Raw genomic sequence first — 20,746 nt, 5'->3', positions numbered from 1 at the left:
ATACTAACTATTACATCGTTTCAGTACTTAAGTAACCGTAGCAGTAACAACAATGGTCAAAATATGTTTTCATTTATTAATGCATTGTTAATTTAATTATAAATTTTAATTTACCGTAAATCATAATATAATCAAATATATTCAAAACTTAATAAAATGAAATAAATAAAAGATAGGCAAATAAAGCAATTGAAATATTACAATTATCATTTCTGATAAAATTAATTAATTTATTAATTAATGTTCCATTTTTTTAAAACAGTTGGATCCGGAACTGCCCACTTCACCAAAAATTGTTAAAAACAAGAAGAACCGTCCTTTAAAAGGTAATCTGAAATTCTCTGTTTTGAAACAATCTGCGATGTCTTATACAAGTATGTTAGCTCTCCTCTTCATTTTGCCTCTTAAGCCAATTTCCGTACTTAGTTTCGTGGTCTTCATTCGAGTCTTTGTCGATTTCTTTCATGATGACGTCAGCCAGCTTCCAATTTTGGTCTAAATATTTTAAAAAAAAAAACAGCCTCATAAAACTCTGTATAAATATTTCACAGTATATAATATAGAACAAATAAATGAATTTCAAGGCTAGAGACTCACCATCATATTTGATACATCTACATTTATCTTGCATTTCTGCAGGGGTAGCTTTGGACTGTAAAATGGCGGTAATCTGGTCCACGAGTTGGTCCCGCTGTTCGTACATTCGCTGTTTTGATAGTCCTGCTATCATCGAGACGTTCATCTGAGACAATGCATTAATCGGCGTCAACATCTCCCCTGCAAAGTAATAGTCGCACGTCTCACCCTACAAGAGATATTGTAGTTTTGTAAATTAAGGAGGTTGGCACCCGAAATAATAGTAATCATGTCAATCACCCAAAATCCACGTAGACATTAAGACGGGGGGGGGGGGGGGGGGGTTAAAATGTTCATTTATTTTATTTGTGACCCATGTTAAATGTCTTTTTTTTTTTGGAAATATAGGGCCCCAATCAGAAATGATAATTTTCCTGAAATTTTTGCTAAAATTTGACATAGAAGTTGATAATTTGAAGAAATAAATCAAATATTTATAGTTTGTTGTGATTTTAAGTAAAAGTTTAAAAATTTAAAAATTCTTGCTTTACTGGTGGCTTCAAAGGCCAGTACATAATGAACAGATGTTACAAAGTTTTAGAGTAAATAAATTATAACGCAAATAAAAAAATTATAGTAATGTCATCTTTCCAAAACTGCATACAAATAGACATACGTTTGATGTCTCATTTAAAAGTAAAACAAGTAGGGGTCACATCTAAAAAAATTGAGATATATAGCATGAAATAATCTAAATTTAGGCCAAAATTGGAGTTTTTTCTTAAAGCAATATGAGCTGCATTTTTCATGTTTAATTTTTTTTTAACTTAAATGTTCTTTTCTACTAAAATGACAAAAATATCATGGTTTTTAAATTTCTGTTAGCCATATTTTTGTGAAAAATGCCGTTAAGAAGCTTTCTTGGAGCAAAATTGAATTATTGTCGTTCTGTACAAAAATTGATTTGCTATAAATTCCTTAGAAGAGAAATATTTCCTTTGACAAAAATTAATGATTTTTTCAAACCTTTTTTATCATAAAAGTTTAAGTTACATGCAGACTTATCATACTAAAGGTTTTTGCAGCAAAATAAAATTCTAAAAAATACAGCTCATATTGTTTCAACTTCTATGAAATAAAGGGTAAATATGCAAAAATATATCGATAGAAATATCAAAATATTGTTTAAATATGTTTTTAAGAACATCGTGAATATATCGTTATACACAAACTATCTAGAAGTTTGGTCTGCGCTGAAAATTAGGAAGTAATAGTTATGAAAATTGTTTGTTTCCTTTTTAAAACATTACGCCACAAAATATAGTCCCTTATTAAAGTCTGTAAAAATGTAATTTTTTTCAAAATAATTTAATTAAATATAGTTTATCTGGCATTGTAAAATTTAAATATACTACTAGAATTATTAATATGTGATGCAGAATTTTCAGACTAGAGGTGACCCAAAATGGCTTCCCAAAAGCTAAGGATCGAACCTCTTTAAGATAATTCGCATTCACCGAGTATTTTCTCCATGATTATGAAAAAAAGGATGCGATTGATCTGACAGTTACACAGTACCATATATAATCTGTGGTCTCAAAAATATTCATTAAATACCAAAATTTGTGAATTTCGCTGCGTGCTAATTCACCAGATTAAATGTTCCTTCAATTGCAATAGTTTGCATCAATTTGATAAAAGCGTTGGTAACAGATATACCTATTCTTGAAACTCGTATGTGATTTTTACTACATCCACAATTACAAAATTGATACCCACGAATATTAACAACACGGCAGACTTAGTACAATTATAAGACTGTGATATTCTGATAACTAAAAAACAATAAAAACTCTTTTTTTTTAATCTTCTAAAAGTTTTCACATTTTCTAATTGTTTTATCAATAATGAAAAAAACAATTAGTAAGTTATTTACCTGTATTCTGTAAAGTTTGCACGAAAACACTTTCTTGGTGGCGTTCATTTGTTTCTCTATAGGTTTAATTTCCAAAGGGGGTTGTATTCTTTCATCTATCTCATGCAGTAACGGTTTAAAATTACAACTTTCGGGGACCAACTCTAGCAAGTGTTTTGAAACTTTAAATTCTCTACTTGCTGTGAGTTTCCTAATATCATCCTGTGCCATTCTATGTTGCAGGCGTTCGTTAAAATCTTTAAAAAAATTTATAAACATTAAGATTCCTGTTTCAAGTTATCATTGTACAAATTGAGGTTTTGCACAGTAAAAACTCTCTCTCTCTCTCTCTCTCTCTCTCTCTCTCTCTCTCTCTCTCTCTCTCTCTCTCTCTCTCTCTCTCTCTCTCCTTTAATTTTATACATACCTGGCAACACATGCCTTAGATAATTGACATGGAATGCCCAAGCTAATCCGAACGCTACATTACCTACTGGTACCTGGGATTTCAGAGATATTACATCACCTGGGAATCAATAAAAAAGAAAAACCTCTGAATCAATGCAATGTTGCTTTTCCCCTCCCCTACTATGACAATGTGATACTGTAACAAGATAAACGTCAAAAGGTTGCTTTCTAGATTATTTACATCTATTATAAACAGTAAATAAATTGTTTACACATAAAACTGGTATTTAAAAAATGAAAATTGTCACATATCACACCACATGTTGCTTTCTATATGTAGATTATTTACATCTATTATAAACAGTAAATGAATTGTTTACACATAAAACTTGTATTTAAAAAATGAAAATTGTCACATATCACACCCATTCACATATCACACCACATGACATGTTGCATCACAATCACATTAATAGTGAAAGCGACATACCCTTAATGATTTCAAATATCCGTTCTTCAAAGGATGGTTCGTTAACGATATCGATATACGTGACCCATTGAATGAAGTTTGGAATATATGAGCTATCAACGTCCTTCAGTAAAATGACGATTTTTAAATGATTTTTCTCTATACACTTATTTAGAAGTGCTGCCAGCCAGAATTCGATAAACCTTTTCTTCTTAATGGTGTTATTAGATATCAAGCAACAAACCCATCTCGCTTCTTTCACTCTTTCTTCTACCACATCTGAAATATCAAATAATCAAAGTACTGAAAGTACTGAAACGAAATGACGACTAAATAATACACTGACATGGCGGAAGCGCCATAGTCAAAGGGTGCTTCTAAAACACACTTAATTTTATTATTTATAACACCAACATTATTGAAATTTCAAAACGGAATTAACCTGGTGAGTCGATGGGTGGTCGAGCAATTGAACAACGAATGTTTTTGTCTTCCAAGAAACCCCGGATGCTATTGATAGTTTTGTTATCCGGGTTCTTACTGTGAGACATACTCTTGCTTTCATGCGCATCAGAGTCGCTGTAAAGAAAGCAGACATCCTTGGAATAAGCTGGTCTGTTAGGGTCATAAAGGCCAGGGGGCTTCTCACCCTGAAAATAAAAAAAAATGATGAGCAAGATCGCCACCAAGCGTAGCATTCACGCGCGACATAAATGAATAGGAAATGAAATAGCACAATGATTTATGTGATCATGAAAGAAAAACTGACGATTATCTTTCAATATTATTAGTAGTAGTTTAATGGCGTATACATTACATACATTGCCATAGCATACAATTTAACAGTACTTTACAATAATTGTGGGTACAGGTGGGAGGCAGGTTATATAAAAAGGTATAAAGTGGATGAAAAAATATCAAAAAAGACCAACAAAGCAGTAGTTATATATAAACTTAATTTACGCTTATTATCCACAAGCTTTTGTACACTAAACCAAACTTACACACAACTAACATGCAACACATGTACAGTGCCTATGTCCATTTTTACCTTCAGTGCTCTTTATAAAAATAAATCGCTTTATATTATAATACCCCTTTAACCAAATGTTTTAAGGAACAAAAACCATTTTAATCCCAAGCTCTGGTAACAAAAAACTGTTTTATCCCATCATCTATGCAACCTTTTCTTTTTACATTTAGATGTTCATCATGAGGCCAAAATCAACCTATCCAAGTGGATGCTACGAGTGAATCCCCTCCGTATTAAGTTGTCCAAGAGGATGAATATCATTTAATTTTAGGGGGTCGGCTCTCGTTTTTGTGGATAGACCAGGAAAAGATAATTTGTGAGGTTAATGAATTATTTGCAGGTTATGAAAAAATGTGAGTAAAATTTATTCATAGTGTAGGGAAGGCCGTTGACGCCACCTAAAAAATATATTTATCTTTTCTAGCGACCGCCACAAAGATTAGGTGCCGGTCTCAAGATATAATTGGAGTAATTTTTACTTGTAATTTTTATATGCGCGTGGTGTGAACATTTATACAATAAAATGCTTTCTTTCGTGATTCATTCGGAATATGAAGGTAGCGACATTGCAGGAAAAACACATAACCCGCGTTAGACTTTAAGTCCAACATCATCATGATTATTTCATGCAGTCCGTGATCTATATTAGGTTGTTATAGGTTTTGACCAATCGATAAACAGGGCGTGTCAAATTGAAATCCAGTCCTGTCACTTTCATGTCAGTTTCAGGCGCTGTAGATTTCGACCAATCGATAAATGGGGCGTGTAGATTTCAGTCTGGCTGTTTCTATAGAGCTATGAATTAACTATAAGTTTCCGTAAGTAAATATAATCATATGGACCCCTGCAGAGATTTATGCTATTGTTGCCAAAAACTTTCGGGTTCGAAATGCACAAGGGGTTAACTTACCAGAGGGTTAAAAATCATTTAGTCTTTTATATACATGAATAATATTGCAATTCACCAAATTTTGCCAAAATGTGAAACATATTGATACTAAAGATATATTGCACAAAAACTGGTTCACTCTGTCACAGATCAAAGATATTTTTGGCCGTTGTTAGAACTATACTCTTGGTCGAAATAAAGAGATAAATTGAAAATGAAGTTCGGAGAGTTTTTTTTTTAAATCGATTCTGTTGACATAAGTCTATCGGGTGTTTTTCTCTTACTTAGATGACATATAGACTGACATATTATCTAATTTTGATGGCAGATCTGGAAAGGAATCAAGAATTGTAACGATGAAGAAATTATAAGAATGAGAAATAGGAATAAAGTAGATATCATTTTTCTATTTATAAAAATGTTTTTGGACCGTATTTTTTTATGAGCAACAGTGCAACTTTAAAGCAATATTGCAGTCCTGAACTAACAATAAACCTATGCGCAAGTTGAAAAGAGGCCGAAATGGCGGCTGCCAAAACCGTATCAGCTGGCCGCCAAATTATTAAGTAGCGGCTGCCAAAATTATTTATTTTTTCACATGACACAACTGGTTTCCGTAAATAAGAACTTTTTTGTTAAAATTTCTAATTACTAAGTATGCCGACGACACAGGTATTCTCTCAGAAATATTCACTTGGATATTTAAAAGAATGAACTGAATATTTTTTGTAATATTATTAATAAAATTGAAAATGATTTTGATTAGAATAAACGAGAAATTAAAATGTTAAATACACTGGAGCTGTATTTACTAGTACCTTATACCTCGTTAAAAAAGACAAAAGAGTATGCATCTAAAAAAAAAGCTACAGAAGCTGATAAACAAAGCTAATAAAACGTGCATTTACTTCACTTTTTCCTAATATTTAGATAACTTAGAGTAAATCTTCTAGTTATTAATTTACATGTGTATAATTTTATATCCATACCTGTTTCCTCTGTGAACATGTCAAATGTAAAAATTTCATTGTAATTGTTTTTAAATTTCTGTGGAGATCTAGAATGTCAGAATAGAAGATCAATATACGGACTTTTCAATTATAATGATGATCAATTCATAATGCTACGTTCCCACTATCACGATTCGCGGCGCAATTGCAACCGCGGTCTTAAAAAGTATAGAGTAATCGTATAGTAATCGCATCAAATCTCACAAGATCATTAGGTATGTCATGGCAATCGTGTTAATCATAGAACATTAATTTGTCTTACTGTCAAAAAATATATACCATCAACATAATTTTATTTCATTCGTAATAATTCGTTATCATCGTATCAGATCGCATTGCATCGTTACTAAGCGCAGCCCGTCGCATTTAATCGTGGCCCCCTCCTAATCGTATTAATTAATCTGGATCAATGTTGGAGTGACAAACACCACGCTGCGCTACGTTTAGTTAAGATGTACCACAATGGTCAGTCGGGCTAAATGGATATATTGTGGGGTCGAATTGTATCAAATCGTAATCATCTTCCATCTTGATCGTAAAAAAAATAGCCATCATTATCATACGCCATCGCAACAAAGAACATCGGTTCGTGATGCACGTATCGTAACGTATACGAACGTATTTGCACAAACACAAGCGTCCCTAATCGGAGACTCGTTTCGTGTTCAAAACAGATCAAGATCATATCGTGAATTCTCTCTAGACAATCTTATCCAAACAAATTTTATTGTATCTAAACGAGCAATACGATCGTTACAGATGACGTCACCTGAAATGTGTCTGTCGTGCCCGCATCGTATTCAAGCTCAACAAATCGCACAACGACTTATAGACTCGTATCACCTTTTACCTAACCTCCTTTTTAGAATTATAGAGAATTTGCAAGATAGTTACGATCTATTTGTCAATCAATGTGTTCGTAACAGATCGCACGACAGTGGGAACTTAGCATAAACTTAAAAGAATCACCTTGTGTTTTAATATCTTTAGCTTCAAAACTCAGAATGTCTAGAATTGATTTTTTTCCTTGATTCATGTAAAGCGTTATTAAACAAAAAATACGAGGAAACGTTTTAAACCAATATTCCGGTAAATTAATTTTGTTGTATATGTACATTTCAATTCGCGTACGAATGTGAGATCTTACTAAAGGAAACGTGAACAAATCCTTCACAAAACAAGAGGCCAATAGGCCTTAACGGTCACCTGAGTAGCATATAACCCATACACAAACTTGTCGAGGAGTCTCATATATGCATTTATTTAGGTTTCATTCTGGAGTAGAAAAATTATAAATTTGTAATGACGACCACCTCTCTGCCTAAAATCTTTTAAAAGAACTATGTAACCTATTATTTTGGCGAAAAACTTAAAGATCTGGTCTACAAAATCATGAATTCAGTTTTCCTTTCATGTGTGTGGGAGTAAAGAAGATAAGAAGACAAGTACATTATACGCATTAACACATATACATCCATTTTAACCCTGCCTTAGAGTCACATCCCATACTTCAGGGAACATTAAAATTTCAGTAGAGGACTTCCTGATTAACATGATTATGAAGTCAGTTTTTCATACAGATGTGTGAAAATAGAGAGGAAGATTTTTAAACATTATATGCCTTAACACTATATTGCCATACCCCCCCCCTCCATGTCCTGAACCCCTGACCCACGGGGCCATGAATTTCACAATTTAGGTAGAGGAGTTAGTGGACATCATAACCATGTATTCAATTTTTTTGCCCACTTGTGTGGTAGTAAAGAAGAAGATTTTTTAAGATTTAATACATTTTTACTATATGACCACATTGGCCCAAACCTGGAGCCTGAACCCCTAACACAGGGGTCATAAATGTCACAATTTTGGTGGAAGACTTAAGGACATTATAACCAGGCATTTAGTTTTTAACAAATATATATGGGAGTAGAGAAGATTTTCTAAGATTTATTACAGTTTACCTATATGGCCATATTGGCCCTACCCTAGAGCCTGAATCCCTGACACAGGGGTCATGAATTCCACAATTTTGGTAGAGGGCCTCATGGAAATCATAATTATGCATTTGGTTTTTAACAAAAATATCTGAGTAGAGAAGAGGATTTTCTAAGGTTTAATACATTTTAACTATATGGCCATATTGGCCCCACACTAGAGCCTGAACCCCTGACACAGGGGTCATGAATTCCACAATTTTGGTAGAGGGCTTCACGGACATCATAATTAGCATTTGGATTTTAACAAATATATATGGAAGTAGAAGATTTTCTAAGATTTAATACATTTTTACTATATGGCCATATTCGCCCCACCCTAGAGCCTGAACTCCTAAACCAGGGGCCATGATTTTCACAATTTTGTTAGAGGGCTTCATGGACATCATAACCATGCAACCAGGTTTTTCTTCATATGTATGGGAGTAGAGAGGAAGATTTTTGAAAATTTTGCCTTTTTATGCATATGTGGCCCCACTTGTGGTGCCCCAGGGGTGTTAGAGCCACGAATTTCACAATTTAGATTCCTCTAACCATAGAGATGCCTCACACCAAAAATGGTAACAATTAGCCTTGTAGTTTTTAAGAAGAAGTTAAAAATGTAAAATTGTTAACGCACAACGGACGACGCACGACGACGGATGAAAACAGATAGCAACCTAAAAATATAATCTAACGATTTTTTAAGTAATGAGTCAAACAATCAGTATAATGCTGCTTATCTAACTAGATAAATCTGTCCTCTATGAATTGCTTTTTATATCATTCGAGCATCTATGATTTAGAACTTTAGATAACTGTTTTCTGTAAAATGAAACATATATGTACCTTAATAATTGTAGTTTTTTTTCGTTTTTTTTCATTCTAAACTTATTACTTGATGTATCTACATGTAACTTTTTTAATCTCTATAATGAACATGTTAAATACGTCGTAATATTAAAATTCTAAAATTTGCAGTTTGTATCAAATATCAACAATAGTGAATTGATCATACCACCGGTTTCAGAAAGGTTTCTTCTATAGCGCTCCGGACCCCTTTGAACAAAACTCTAGACGGAGTACTTTCCTCATCTTTCCCTTCGTCTAAAATGAAGGAACGATGATACAAATGAACAAACTTCCAAACAGTTGTACGAAAGGAATTTCCAAAACCTCGACTACCAGACAATGCCTGTTAGACTCATCTTGCTTACCGTCGAACACCAAGACTTTTGCTCTTCCGAAGCATTCCTGATTTCTTGTGTGGTTTAATAGTTCTTCTGTCTTGTATTTGAACCTTTCCACTTCCGTTCTTCGCTGAAGTGGAGTTAGAAGGTTCAGAACTTCGTCTGTTATCAAGCCGAGAGCACACAGGGCGCTTGGGTACTCAGCGCAGCAGAAATATTCCTAACGGAAAAGTATTAACCTTTTTATAATTATTAATTTATGGTGGGGGAGGGGGGGGGGGGTTAAGCACTACCCACATTTCCTTTCAGAAAAAAATTAGGAACCTTTTCTTTTTTTATGGAGAATTTGTTCGAGTGGTTTTTTTTTCTCTATTCTTCTCAGAGGTGTTTCTTGTGCTTTTATGCTAGTAGGTCTATTATCAAATTAAAAGTAGATATTTTTTGGCATTGTTCATAAAACAATCAAAGGCAAATTACACACTGCCAGTTTGAAACCAATCTGTATGCAATATATTATCACATTAAAATTTTCTGAATCAATTTATCTTTCTTACCTCATCTTTGCCATTTTCGTTCTTCCCGTTGACCTTGTAAATGGTCGGTGTGTATTTACGGCCATTCATTTCGATCACAACTCTACCCATATTCTGAACGTTCGGGTCTATATCCGCTATGTCTCTTTGCCCCTTTGCGCTCAGCGGACAAAGCATGAAAAATATTGTGGACATTTTGCCGAGGTTGTTTTGGAAAATATCCGATTTTTGTATATATTGAGCTAGAACTACAAAAAAAATCAAAAAAAAAATCATATTTTGAAAGTACATGTAGTTTTTAATTTTTATCATATACATGTAATTCATCAAGTTATTTAACAAGAACGTTATTTTTATAGGAAATATAAAAAAATACGAAAAAAAAAAAAAATTATTTTGTGATAGTATATGTACTTTTTATTTTTAACATACATGTAATTCGTCAAGTTATTTAACAAGAACGTTAATTTAATAGAAAATATAAGAACTACGAGAAAAAAAATTAATCATATTGTGATAGTACAGTCATGGAGTTTTTATTCTTAACATCTTTTGTCAAAGTTATTTAAAGAACAACATTTTTATGAAAAGCATAAATTGTCTTAGTTATTTTTGTTGGTCTTCAAATTGATATAATTATTTACATCCACCAAATATTATTCCCTCTATTTCTTAGGAAAACTAATAGTTAATTCATAGCTCTATAGAAACAGCCAGACTGAAATCTACACGCCCCGTTTATCGATTGGTCGACATCTACGGCGGCTGAAATTGACAAGAAAGTGACAGGATTGAATTTGACACGCCCAGTTTATCGATTGGTCGAGACCTACAACTACCTAATAAAGATCACGGACTGTACGAACTAACCATGGTGATGTAAGACTAAAAGTCTCACTGGAGACGATTTGGCTGTTTCTTTTAGCTAACGTACTTATGTACATTAACAGTAATTTAGTGAATTTAACTTACTTTTTACGCCCAGTTTATCAATTAGTTAAAATAAAGATGTTAATATAAACAATAAAATGCTCACTTTGGTGATTCATGTGGGTTATGTAGGTAGCGATCATTGCAGAAAAAATTTACATAACCCGCTAACGCGGGTTATGTATTTTTTCTGCAATGTCGCTACCTTCATATCCCAAATGAATCACCAAAGTGAACATTTTATTGCTTAATTAAAACAGAAAGACAAGACAGTTAAAGTATATGACAAATGTACCTGGTAGAATATTCTTTAAATATCCAGCGAAGTGTGACCATGCCATTCCCACGGCAAAGTTTCCGGCCGGGAGAAGCTGGTTTAAAGACACCTCTCCTGTATAAAGCATAGATAATTCAACAACTTTATTATTATATAACTTACACCGAAAACAAATTCACTTTTGATTTCCGTCTTATCTCGCTTTAATTGTGATATCCCTTTTGTAGAAATAAAAAATAAGTAGAAGAGATAAAAAGTAGTGCTGGACCTCATGCAATTAAGTATTCATACATTGGACAACAATAAAGAATTCGGGTTCCAAAGCCATAAAACTTGGACGAGCTCACTTTTGATCTCATTCTCGCTTTTTTTAATTGGAATATATGATGGTAAAGAATGATTTGAGATAATAAAAAAAATCCACCACCATATTATTATTTTATAAATTCGTCTAAGTGTTATTATGGCCAGTAACTGATTTTGCTGGAAATAACTCCTTAGATGGATACATAAAAATGGAAGAATTATCCGGAAAGGTGTGATAACACGTACGTTTCAAGGTCTTGCAAACCGTCTCCATGCAGCGTTCGTGATAATTGTCCACTAGAACCATTTGCGTGGCTTGTTGAAGGAAGGGAATTTCCGGCAGTTCTTGGACGGACATTCCATCTATCAGGAGAACCATGAGGGAGAGCCGTCCCGTCTGTAGACATTGTTCCAAAGCTAGATAGGTCTCCAGGGAAAAGTCAATGTTCTTAGCACTCTCTGATAGAATTAGAAGAGTTTTCTTACTGTTCTTTATAGCCTTTGCAATGTTTTTGTACTGATGTGCCGCCATGGGCGTTGAGATGGCAGGGCGAATGAATTTTAATTTTAATTGTTCAAAATTGGATAAAATGGTTTTCTCGATTCTATATGCATCCTCTGGCTTGAAAAAGATTGTGACGTCACTGTCTTCCATATCCTTCTTCCATTGTGAATCCTCATCACTTGACTCATCACCCGGTGTCGGCGCTTCCGCCATTTTGAATGGAACTGTTCTATATAAATGAAAAAAAAATATAAAATTATCATAGATATATATACTAGTATATTATGGGTTTTTTAAAAAGATGATAAGGATTTAACTTTGTTTAATCTTCTTTTATGGCTAAGTTTAAAACAAAATCTTAAACATAGTAGTTACGTATTTTCTCTTCTATATAAAATCGGACCAAGCAGCTTTAAGAAATCAAATTGTGTTTATACAGCTACTGACACAATTCGTTAAACAAATCGTAGACATATTTATCTATCCCAAATGATTCAAACATTATTCAAATACATTTACCAATAATAAATAAAGTTTACAGTATCAGATGGAGTAACGTCACATTTTAATGCTTTTAGGGTTATTGATTAGACCTGGATTATTTCATGGTGGACCGAAAGTTTGGGTAAATTGAGAGTAATGACTCAAATTGCTGTAACTTTCCTTACATGGTAGCATTGGCTGTTCCTTCTATACAACGTACTGATGAAAAATATAATGTACGTATATATGAATCATATATCATCTATGAATAATTGAGGAGAGAGAGATTTAGCATGAATACAATTTTATACTTGTTTTTGCTGGTTCATGCGGGACATGAATGCACATTCACATGTAGCAATCTTTGCAGAAAAAATTACGTAACCTGCTGTTTAAGCGGGTTTTGTATATTTCTGCAGTGTGAGACTTTCATACTTCCATGAACCGCGTAAGCATTTATTTGTTTAGATATTTCCTACTTGCATTTCTTTTATCTATCAATATCGGTATTCATTTCAATTATACGAAACGCTTAAAAGCTTCGTTCTAGTTGCTGCCATTAGGCTGGTAATTAGTTAACGAGGGATTGATATCGACTCTATTCACTGCAGAAATGCATTTCACGTGTTAGACCTATACATGCACATAGATCCCGATGGTCGGTAGCTTTGAGAAATGATGCTAAATGATTTTATGCTCAAAAGCGTCCATAAAAATAAATATCCATTACTAAAACCCATTTTATAGCGTCAATAGACATTTTCATTCCTTACTGAGCAGAACAAAACTTGATTGCAATTGAGCCGCGTACGGTTCTAAAAACGGCCAAAAAAATCTTTGAACTGTGTTTAGAGAGGTCTAAGGGGTTTTTTTCTTCATTGCAATAGCTTTGCAATGATTGATTGATAGACAAGAAGCTTTTCCGAGCGTAATATCCGGCTGTGCGACTTAATGATAAAAAAAATCTTCGACCGCCAAACAACTGCAACAGAAGTGAAGGACTTTTGGATGTCACCAAGTCTGAGATAAAATGGAGAGGAAGTTTGCGCACGTTTTGCCGGGAGAACACATCTACAAAGGACGTTTGTTTTTCGGATATTCGCCGCAAGAGATTTTAGACGCGGTGAAGAATTTTAACGTCAGGGAAGATGACGTTTTTATTGTGACGTATCCAAAAGCAGGTAATTTTTTTTTAAAATTGAGTTTAGCAATTGCAATGAATAAACAAAGGAAATAAAATATAAATTGCATTACAATCGAGGTCTAAGCTACTTTTATACGGAAGGAAATATTCTATAAAATCGTTATCAAATCAACATTACAAAGGCTCAAATTTCAGGAAATAACTTAAGTGGTCGCTTTTTCATCAGATGTTTTTTAGCGTTTTAATTATTTATTAATTTAATTAACAAAATATACTTCCGATAGAATTGGAAAACAATTATCATTAAATAGATAGATGAATATCTAAATTCAAATGATATGTAGGATAAGTGATGACATCAAACATTCTCATCAATTTAAATTGCGCAATAAATAAAGAACAATTCTCTTTTATTAAACAAAAATAAAAATCAACATGTAAATTTCGATTGAATTCATTATCTTATTTAATTAATTCATTTTATTAAGATAGGCATAATGGAAAGCTTACATTATTCTGCAGATGTAAAAAAGATTTACTTACTGTAAAAATAAAATATACATGTATCAATTCAGGTTTTTAATTAGTTGTAAAGTAATAACTATTTTTAGAGGGAAGTCAACAACAAAAAATGTCAGAAGAGCTAGGCGGTTTCTACTTATTCAAGTAAACGAATACATATACATAAATACACATGTATAGTCCCCTCAGTATAATAGTATTAGATGACATTATCATCGTAATTAGAATTCAGTTTGATTTCTTATTTTACAGAGTTTCCTTACCTTTATGTATCCAAAGGATGAAAAAAATAAAAGCTTGAAAATTTTCAGTGACTGAGAATTTTGTAATCTATAAATAGTGTTAGCCTGTATTTTGTTTAGTACGGCTATTTTAAGGTACGCGGGGATTTCCGATTCTACTTTCGATTAAATTCCGTGTTCCATCTAGCACCTGTACTAAAGCAAAAACTTTACACTGTGTTTACCGACTTAAACAATACAGGCACGTAGCATCGGGGGTGGGAGGGGGCTGCCCCACCCTCCCCCACCCCACTTTTTTTCACAGCAGATGATTTTGGATGAGACCCCCCCCCCCCCCCCCCCCACTTTCAAAAAGGATGCTACGTGCCTGGAAATAGGACATTGTCATAAAAAAGTTTTAGTTTTACAAGTGTTTTATATTGATAATATAAAATATGGTTTTATTCGGCTTTTTAAAATTCTCATAGAATTTATTTTTTTGTATATTGGATTTAATGAATGGCTTATAAAGTACATTTCAAATTATGTGGTTTTTCAAACATACTAGTGTATTTTGAATCATTTTACTGTCGCTCAAAAAAAAAAGTTGAAGTAATGTGATGAAGTGTTAAAATAAAGTTTGAATATTTTCTTATCAGTGGATCCCCAATAGGAGTTCAATACAAAATTATAAAGAAATTTTTTTGAATGTAAACGCTATTTATTTAGACCTACATGTACAAGTCATTTTCCTCCAGTGGGAACAGACAGATGTCGGTAATGTATCCAAAAAAATGAACGAGATTTTTTTTTCTATATTTGTTTTAAATAAATGATGACGAACATCAATTTCACATTTCAGATTGCAAATAAGTATTTATAAACACCATTGCAGTGTGAAATTATGTCTGCAAGATGCTCTTTGAAGTTAAACTTTAGTTTCGTTCGTTTATTTGTTGATTTTTTGTTTTTGTTGTTTTGGTTTTTTTTTGTTTGCTTGTTTGTTTTTGTTTTTTGTTTTTGTTGGGTTTTTTTTTTGTTTGCTTGTTTGTTTTGTTTTTGTTTGGTTTTTTTTGTGTGTGTGTTTTTTTTTGGGGGGGGGGGGGGGCTATGGTTGTTTGTTTTTCGGTTTGTTTGGGGTTTATTTTTAAAATAATCATTTTATATATGTTCTCTCTTTTTGACTTTACCATAATTTGCATTTTTTTTCATGCTCATGTACATCATGTACCATTCCATGTTTGAAAAAAATTCAAATCTGGCTGTAATGCGCTATTTGATTTGATGAATAAAACTTCATCTAATAAACTGCGTTGCGTTTAATATGTCACACGCCACACATCGAAAATATATAAATTCGTTGTATAAATATCGTAAACTGCCCCAACCCTTTTTTTACTCCTTTAAAATAAGGTAGGTGTTAAATTAATTCCATAGATAAACTGACCTGAACTCTTATCAAAAATTTAAAAAATCACCATGTGCAAATAGAAATAGGGAGGGGGAGGTTGGGGTGGGGGGGGGGGGGGGGGGCTGGTCCCTTTACTTAAAAAAAAAATGTTGATATTTATCCATAGAAAATTGATATGCAGGTAATTAGTCCCGTCCACTATTTTGCCTTTCCCCTCTACTTAAAAGAATGTATTTTTTAATATTTATCTATAGAAAATTAATATACAGGCTAATTAGTCTTGTCCAACTTTTTGCCTTGCCCCGGCCCTCCACTTAGAAAAACCATTCTACGTGACTCAAAAAAATGACGATTCCAGGTTTTATTAACAGGGACCACTTGGCTACAGGAGATAGTATGGCTGGTCGTCAATGAAGGGAACCTACAGAAAGCCACAGAAACGCAGGTCTACTTCCGGTCGCCATTCCTGGAGTTTAAAGACCTAGTTTTAAACGAAGTCGGGCTGGACCTAGCGGAATCTATGCCCTCCCCGAGGGTCATAAAAACTCATCTTCCCTTAGATCTGGCACCCTCGGGTTTATTTACCAGCAAATGTAAGGTAATGCTTTTACTGCTGTATAAAGTGATCCCCAGGTACCTGAAGCTTTTTCATTCTTTAATTCACATTCTTTAGTATTACATGTATTAGGTTATGGGTACATTTTAAATTAAATAACGTCCGGTTTTATGTATTTTCACCATATCTGGTTTTCTGGTTTTACTTTATTTTTATTGTATAGATTATGAAATAATTATTTAAAATAAAATGAAATCAAATTTAAAAATATTAATACACTATGTATATATTTTTATATCTTTTTAAAAAAAAAAGGGGGGGGGAGGGGGTCTAAAACTAATGCATGCATTAAAAAGTCCAAAGCATAGAGAAAGCAAACTTGCAATAAAATGAAACATGCATGTAGCAAAATGATTTTTTTTTTTTTTTTTTTTTTTTAGAAATCATTTGAAAAAGTTCCTGACAAGATAAAACTAAAATTACTCCCAAACTATATAGTAAAGAAACTATTTCTAAATTCATTGCACGAATAATTGATACCAAGAATTTGTAATTGAAAAAAAAAAAGAGTTTTTGGTTTATTACCCCCACAGAAGATCGTGCTGTTCAGGAACCCCAGGGATCTGTGCGTGTCCTACTTCCACTTCTATCGGTCCAGCTCCTCCTTTGGAAACTATCAGGGAGACTGGCCAGAATTCCTAGAAATGTTCCTGGACGGACATGGTACTTGTACTGTACATAAGTATAATCTGCATATATTTTTTATATTATTATTATTATTAAAGATTTAATAACTTCCCAGCTAGAGCTTGTGTATATATAAAACAAATCTTAATAGATAGAGCGTTAAATATAAATATGGCTGCGAGTGAAAATTTCCAGTGGCAAAAATAGAATTTAATTTATTATTTCTATGAATAATTTTTTAATTTTTTGGGGGGGGTTAAAGAAATAAACATCTTATGAATCCAGTGATGTAATACTTGTATTCAGCATCTTTATTTATTCTGCAAGAAAACTTTAAGATTTCGTTTTTTTTTTTAAATATAGTCGACCATGGTTCTTGGTTTGATTTTACCAAAGGCTGGTGGTCCAAGAAAGATAACCCCGATGTTCTTATTCTGTTTTATGAGAATATGAAGAAGGTAAGAGGTAATCGTTTTAATGGTTAAAAATAAATTAATTAATAAATGTATTTACTGACTGACTGAACAGAATGATCTAAAGACGCTATATAATTCATAATTGGTGACACATTAGTTGTAACATAATCTGTAATACATGTACGTTTACCAGGCGGAGAGTCCCGAGAGGGCGACAACTTGTAATCTGTAAAAAAAAATTGTTCCCTTATTTTTTATTCCATTTTCTTCAACACTCTAAATGTAGTTAAGAATTTTAAAGAAATTGTCATTGTTAAATCAAGTTGAGATAGGCGTTGCAATATTTTTTTTATTGAATATAAACAACATATTAATTATGTGATATATGTACATGTAGATACAATGTAGGTGCATGCGACGGTCAAGGATAGACTAGCATGTTTTCTTTTCATTAGGATCTGAGATCCGAAATCAAGAAGATAGCTCACTTTGTCGGTAGAAGTAGCGTGTCAGATGAGATCGTGGACAGTATAGCCGACCATTGTTCTTTTGAGAGCATGCGCAGTAATCCAATGACCAATCACCACGATGTCTATTCCATCGACAAAGAAATCTCCCCTCTTCTGAGAAAAGGTCTATAATCTAGAATTTACAGGCACGTAGAATCGTTTTTGAAAGTGGGGGGGGGGGGGGGGGGGGAGGAGACTCAAATCCGTGGGGTATGGGGGATTGGGGTGGGGGGAGTATACCTTTAAGTTCAATTTCACTGTTTATTTCCTTATTTAAAATCCAATTTTTTACATTGTCCCGTAAAAGTGGGGGGAGGGGGGGGGGGCAGCGCCATGTTAATTCAATTTTTTGTATGTAAATTTTAGAACCCCCCCCCCTCCCCCGCGGATGCTACGTGCCTGATTTATACTTGTGTAGTTATGTATTTATGATGTAATACACTTGAAATAAAGGATACTGAAAATATCTAAACCATGCAACAAAACGAGCCTCGGGAAGAACGTAAGCTTTTTGGGAATTTTCATTTCTAACTTTTTAGATATTTTTAAGTAAGGAACGAAAAAAGAGATGAACTAATATCAAATGAATTACATTATGTGTCATAAAAATGTATGCTTGCAGCTCGCTGAAGCTTAAAATAGCTACATAAACTTCCTTATACCGCTAACGAAAAAATCAGTTAAAAAAATTAATGGAGGAATAATGTATTTTCATGCATTTGAATAGTTGCACGTACATTCGGTATGGTCATATTGAATGATTTTTTGATAGAAAGGCCCTGATTTAAACAACTATTGAAAAATGATACTCATGAAGTCAAACAAGCTAACAAACTCTATCGTAAATATATCTAAACGGAGCTTGTAAAGTGAATTTGAATACTGCAGTATCGTGTTAGCCACTCGCAGAAATTTTCGTTTTATGATGCAAATCTATTTGAAATGAAACCTAACTCAGAAATTTGACGTTTTAAATTTTAAGATTCTTATTGATAGATCCACTTTCGAGTAACTTTTGTTTGCTAAAACAATTGTTATCTCATCTTTATGCAGTGGTTTCCAATTTCACAAAAGATTTTTAATGTTGTTTTTCTTTTCAAAATAAAATCTAGAATTTTCAACAAACGACAGAATGACTTAGTGTCGACTTCAAACAACGGTTACCTTTAGAACATTATTTACATGCTCAACACAATAATATTCACAATGAATTAATTAAACACAGTTTTTATTCTTATGCTAGTATTCTTCAGTGCCTCGCACATCCTTAACTAAGTGTTCATATTCAATAATCAAACTAAACTCTTTATTTTGTCGTTGGGTTCCTTTTCTCTTTTCGATGCATGCCTATAGGAAGGGAGGAGGGGGGGGGGGGGGCAAATTCATCTGAAAACTACAAGCGATACAACCTTTTAAACTTCTACTTTAACATTAATTTTGTTTATTTCACTGCAGTTTTTATATGCGCCTCCAGTAAATTGAACGTTTGTGTGTTTGTGTGTGTGTGTGTGTGGTGGGGGGGGGGGGGGAGTGGGGGGGGGTATCTCAAATTTTTTTATGTAAATATACGAAAAATGTTTATTTCGACAAAAGTGCCCCACCCTGATGCTATGTGCCTGTGATCAATTTACGTAAAAAAAAAAATAATTTTAATCAATTCTAGCTGGATGTCTGTAGCTCCCGGTCTGAAAAAAATTCGGATGGACGACCAGGGAGCTCCTGAAGCTAAATTCTGAACATCAGATAATGCGAAAGTACTATACATGTAGCAAAGTGACTAAAAACTGAATTTATCTGTAAATGTCTCCACTTGAGCCACCCTGATGTTACGTGCCTGCGATCAACCATCATATAAAATATAAAAAAAACAAAACATATTACATAATTTTTATCAATTCAAGTATAATTCTGAACATCAGAATACGAAAGTACTGGTAAAGTGTCTGAAAACTGAATTTATTTATATTTTTTCCACTTGGAAAGTTAAGACTATTTTTATTTATTAGTGCCTCGTTGTCTGAGAACATTTTTCATTAGTGGTAGTAAAATGGATATAGTATTAAAAATATATGTGAAGGACTAAATAATGAATAAGAAAAATTATAAATATTGCACGTGCCATACATAATCTGAAACTAAATTTGCGCATCTTTCTTCTTCTAAAGTCAAATAGATGGAATGATTCTTCAATTTGTTGCATTTATATTTTGAACTATGTTGTTTTTAGGAATCGTTGGGGACTGGGAGGACCATTTCACAACGGACCAATCAGAACGCTTTGACGCAGAGTATGCCCAGAAAATGGCGGGAACAGAGATCCCTTTCCAGTATCACATTTAGAAAACTTATTATGAAAAGACTGTTCTTTTAGACGACAGCGATATTGTAAACTAACTTGTGTTCCATATTTATGTTCAAATGAAGTATTGTAAAAACATGGTACATATATTTACACATTAAACTCGTATAAATAAAATCCCTGTGTTAAAGACACAGGGATGTTATATATCATTGTCATAACTATGAATTTCATCCTGGTTTTCAAGCGTCATATATAAAATGTAAAGAAAAGATATAAATATGTAGAAAAATTAATTTTTATTTCATTTACTGAATCGACCTAAGAATTTATATATATATATATATATATATATATATATATATATATATATATATATATATATATATATATATATATATATATATATATTAGTGTCATGTTGTAAATTTTGAATTTACTGGGTCACCTTGTCATATTGTAAATTTTGTATTTACACCCACCC

General features: G+C 33.0%; 2 protein-coding genes across 3 annotated transcripts; one reads left to right on the top strand and one right to left on the bottom strand.

Moving 5' to 3' along the window:
• Nucleotides 1-267: 267 nt before the first annotated feature.
• Nucleotides 268-17,074, bottom strand: LOC128181004 (uncharacterized). Of its 2 annotated transcripts, none has more exons than XM_052849239.1 (12): nucleotides 16,937-17,074; nucleotides 11,756-12,243; nucleotides 11,222-11,317; nucleotides 10,018-10,244; nucleotides 9,491-9,683; nucleotides 9,292-9,380; nucleotides 3,811-4,018; nucleotides 3,390-3,647; nucleotides 2,919-3,017; nucleotides 2,513-2,748; nucleotides 598-805; nucleotides 268-495 (listed from the first exon to the last, which is right to left on the bottom strand). In XM_052849239.1, the coding sequence occupies exons 2-12, from the start codon at nucleotides 12,225-12,227 to the stop codon at nucleotides 380-382; spliced, it is 2,202 nt and encodes a 733-aa protein (XP_052705199.1). In that variant the 5' UTR covers nucleotides 12,228-12,243; nucleotides 16,937-17,074; the 3' UTR covers nucleotides 268-379. The 2 variants fall into 2 exon arrangements, with proteins under 2 accessions (XP_052705199.1, XP_052705200.1); XM_052849240.1 differs by lacking the exon at nucleotides 16,937-17,074 and adding an exon at nucleotides 14,427-14,495.
• LOC128181006 (sulfotransferase 1C4-like) lies at nucleotides 13,482-20,543 on the top strand. Its single transcript, XM_052849244.1, has 6 exons — nucleotides 13,482-13,678; nucleotides 16,167-16,393; nucleotides 16,945-17,074; nucleotides 17,402-17,496; nucleotides 17,910-18,087; nucleotides 20,191-20,543. Exons 1-6 carry the CDS (start codon nucleotides 13,528-13,530, stop codon nucleotides 20,301-20,303), a joined length of 894 nt encoding a protein of 297 aa, XP_052705204.1. The 5' UTR covers nucleotides 13,482-13,527; the 3' UTR covers nucleotides 20,304-20,543.
• Nucleotides 20,544-20,746: the final 203 nt, after the last annotated feature.

The sequence above is a fragment of the Crassostrea angulata genome, chromosome 4, assembly GCF_025612915.1.
Source record: "Crassostrea angulata isolate pt1a10 chromosome 4, ASM2561291v2, whole genome shotgun sequence".
Lineage (NCBI taxonomy): Eukaryota > Metazoa > Mollusca > Bivalvia > Ostreida > Ostreidae > Magallana > Magallana angulata.
This window is presented reverse-complemented; position numbering and strand designations above follow the sequence as displayed.